Source organism: Mustela lutreola, chromosome 5, assembly GCF_030435805.1.
Source record: "Mustela lutreola isolate mMusLut2 chromosome 5, mMusLut2.pri, whole genome shotgun sequence".
Lineage (NCBI taxonomy): Eukaryota > Metazoa > Chordata > Mammalia > Carnivora > Mustelidae > Mustela > Mustela lutreola.
In genome coordinates, this window is record NC_081294.1 from 165,766,722 (window position 1) to 165,770,428 (window position 3,707).

The 3,707-nt window shown below is 34.3% G+C and overlaps 1 protein-coding gene across 1 annotated transcript; it reads left to right on the plus strand.

The window, feature by feature from the left end:
- Nucleotides 1-837: 837 nt before the first annotated feature.
- On the plus strand, nt 838-1,761 carry LOC131831474 (olfactory receptor 2T27-like). Its single transcript, XM_059173513.1, has one exon. The coding sequence runs from the start codon at nt 838-840 to the stop codon at nt 1,759-1,761; it is 924 nt and encodes a 307-aa protein (XP_059029496.1).
- Nucleotides 1,762-3,707: the final 1,946 nt, after the last annotated feature.

Below are 3,707 nucleotides of genomic sequence, written 5' to 3' on the forward strand. Positions count from 1 at the left end.
ATGAAAGCATCTAAGAAGTTGTTGGAAACACAAATGAGCTCAGAAGTTGTCAGATTGATGTGTTATTCTAGAAGCTTGAATTCCTTAAGGTCAGAATAAATTTTATTCATGAAATTATGCTAAATTCTGTCCTTAGAAGGGTATTGTGCATGATTTATTCCTTTGATGTAACTGTTTTGAAATTCTTAACAGCTTTGAACAAAGGGGACTCCAAATTTTCATTTGTCATGCAAAATATGTAGTTCTGCAATGGTTATAAAAGATTGACAAAGGAGATAAATGACACAGAACATAGAATGATCCCTACGGCACTTGGATAAATGGTTTCTTTGACAAATCAAAAACTAAAGTGAGACCAAAAGATATTGAGACTCATTGTCTTAGGAAATTTCAAATAATGAGTTTTAAATTCTTAGGTGAGTACTACAATTTTATTGATATAAAACAAAACTTACATAATGGAGTGAAATAATGACATGTAATATTTACCAAATAAGAAATTTACTACTTTAAAACTTCAAGATTTTTAAATAGATTAACATTTTATTATTAAAAGGCAAAATAAAGAATACAGATTAACATCTGGATGGGAGAGATGTGTAGGCTAATGTATGTGGGAAAGAACATGGGCGCTCCATGCTTTCTCCAAGTGTGCCACTCTCCACAAATTCCCATATGCTCTCCAACCTTAAAGTTTCTCAAGATAATGCTGTTTGGGTCAAGATGTTGCAGAAAGAATGGATAGATAAAAATAAAAGGCTCATAACAAGGCATAAGGTTTAACAGATGCCCTGTACTTTCCTTTTACCCATCAGCTGTCACCAATGAAGCTGAGATATGACAAACATAAACGAGACATCTACTACAGATTTCATCCTCTTGGGCCTCTTCCCTGAGTTCCAATATGCCAGCCTCCTGGTCTATCTCATCCTTCTGGTCTACCTCATTACCCTTACAGGGAACTCCATCCTCATCTTTCTGATCTGGGTGGACTCCCACCTTCATACTCCCATGTACTTCTTGCTCAGCCAACTTTCCATCATTGATTTGTTCTACATTTCCAGCTCGGTTCCTAAAATGGTCATCAACCATTCTTTAGGGAAGCACAGCATCTCTCGCATTGGCTGTGGAGTCCAAATGTTCTTCTGTCTGACGCTAGGTGGCGCTGAGTGTCTCCTCCTAACCTTTATGTCCTATGACCGATTTGTGGCTGTCTGTAACCCCCTTCGCTACACAATCATCATAAATCCTAAAGTCTGCTTGCTAATGGCAGTATCATCATGGACTGGATCTTCTCTAAATTCACTCATTCAAACCATCTACACCATGCATTTTCCTGTCTGTGGTCTGAAGAAAATAAATCACTTCTTCTGTGAGATACCAGCCATCCTGAAACTATCCTGTGAGGACACTTCAGATTATGAGATTGTGTTGTTTATAGTAAGTATCATATTTATAGTCACCCCCTTTAGCTTAATAATGACCTCTTATATTTACATTTTCCTCACTGTTCTCAAAATAAACTCTCCTGAGGGAAGGAGAAAATCCCTGTCCACATGCTCTTCTCACCTTATTGTAGTGAGTCTCTACCTTGGACCAGCAATAGTGGTGTACATGACACCTGGCTCTTCCCACACCCCAGGGATGGATCAAGGTCTCTCCATGGTCTATACTATCCTTACCCCCATGCTGAACCCTTTAATTTATAGCCTTAGAAACAAGGAGGTTGTGGGGGTTATAAAGAAAACCCTGGGAAAGTAACTAATATCAAAATAATTTAAGAAATATCACTGTCATACTTCATATCTAAAACCAGTTCCAGGATGAAAATCCAAGTCCCTGGTTTGAAGCTTTCTTCCGCTATGGAGAATGTCTAATTAGAGACATACATTATTTTTAACGGTGGTAATTAAATTGCCAATCAACTTATTCTGTTTGAAACAAAACAATTGAGTTCAGTAAAGAGTTGGTTTAACAGAAATATTTGAATAAAAGGGCTTTGGTAACAAATATATGGAAGTATACTTATGTTCTTAAGTTTTCCATAAAGGTGGACAAGCAATATTGTCATATTTTACCATCAAAGAGACAAAGGAGAGAATGAATGCTTCAAATTTTTGACTGAGCATTAGCCTTATCTGAGAGTAGAACAAAGGAGAAACAAAGACATTCATTTTTGCCATGAAGTACTGTTTTATCCAGGTTGATGTTTCCTTTAAAAAGTTAAATTAAAACACATTATTGAAATAAAATTGACAGGCAGTGCAATATTATTTTCAGGTGAACAGGTGAACAGTATATTGACAATTCTATATATTACTCAATGCTCATTGTGATAAGTATAGTCACCATAATATATTACGATATTATTGACTGTATTCCCTATGTTTTTCTTTTTATTTCGATGACTAATTGTATAACTTGAAATTTTGTACCTATTAATCACTATAATATATTTTATTGTCCCATCTCCAGCCCATTGGATGCTGCCAGTTTGTTATCTGTAGTTGAAAGACTGTTTGTTTGTTTTAGATTCCACATCAAAGTGAAATCATATGGTGTCTGTATTTGTCTGATTTGTTTCATGTAGCATAATACCTTCTAGATTCAGCTACAGGGTTGCAAATAGCAAAACCTCATTATTTCCTATGGCTGAGTAATATAGCAACACACACACACACACACACACACACACACACACCACATTATCAATCATCAAGGGACACTGGGCTTGCATCTATATATTGATTGTTATAGAAAATGCAGCAATAAATATAATGGTGTATTTTTTTCAAATTATTTCTGTGAGTAAATACCAATAGGTGGAATTACTGGATCATATGATATCACTAATTTTAATTTAGGAGGACCCTCCATTCTATTTTCCTCTGTGATTTCACTCATTTGCATTCTCACCAATAGTGTACACGTGTTTCATTTTCTCCATATTCATGCCAACATTTGTTATTTCTTGTCTTTTTCTAAGTAGTCATTCTGACTGGTGTGTGGTGGTATTATATTGTAGTTTTTATTTGCATTTCCATTATGAATAAAGAAGTTGAGCATTTTTCATATCTTTGAGTTTCATCTGTATGTATTCTTAGGACAAATGTCTATTTAGGGTCTTTACCCATTTTTGAATTGGATATTTTGTTTTATGATGTTAAATTGTCTATGTTCTTTATTTATCTTAGATAATAACCTTTTATCAGATATATCATTTATTAATATCTTTTCCCATTCATTAGATTGTTTTTTTTAATTTTGCTGATGATTTCTGTTGCTGTGCAAAACTATTTTTGTTGTAGTTATTATTGTTATTTTTGAGATGTCCCAGCAGTATTTTTTTTTCTCTTGCTTGAGAAGACATATCCATAAATATGTTGTTAACACCAATGTCCAAGTGATTACTGCCCATTTTGTCTTGGTAATTATATGGTTCTAGGTCTCACATTTTTAGGTCTTTAACTCATTTTGAGTTTTATTTTTGTGTATGATGTAAGAAAGTGATCTAGGTTTATCATTTTTCATTTGGATATCTAGTTTCTCAAACACTATTTTTTAAAATTTCTTATGTTTGTGTACTAAACTTCCAGAAAAGATGTTAGAGTAGGAGAAACCCACCTCTTTCTTCCCATGGATACAACTAGATAACATTAACAGCAGTTCAAATAACCCAGAAAATGACCTGAGGATTGGCAGAGCAA

Bases quoted from the DNA above. Each gene is read 5' to 3' on its own strand.
- LOC131831474 (XM_059173513.1), top strand. From the start codon at position 838: ATGACAAACATAAACGAGACATCTACTACAGATTTCATCCTCTTGGGC.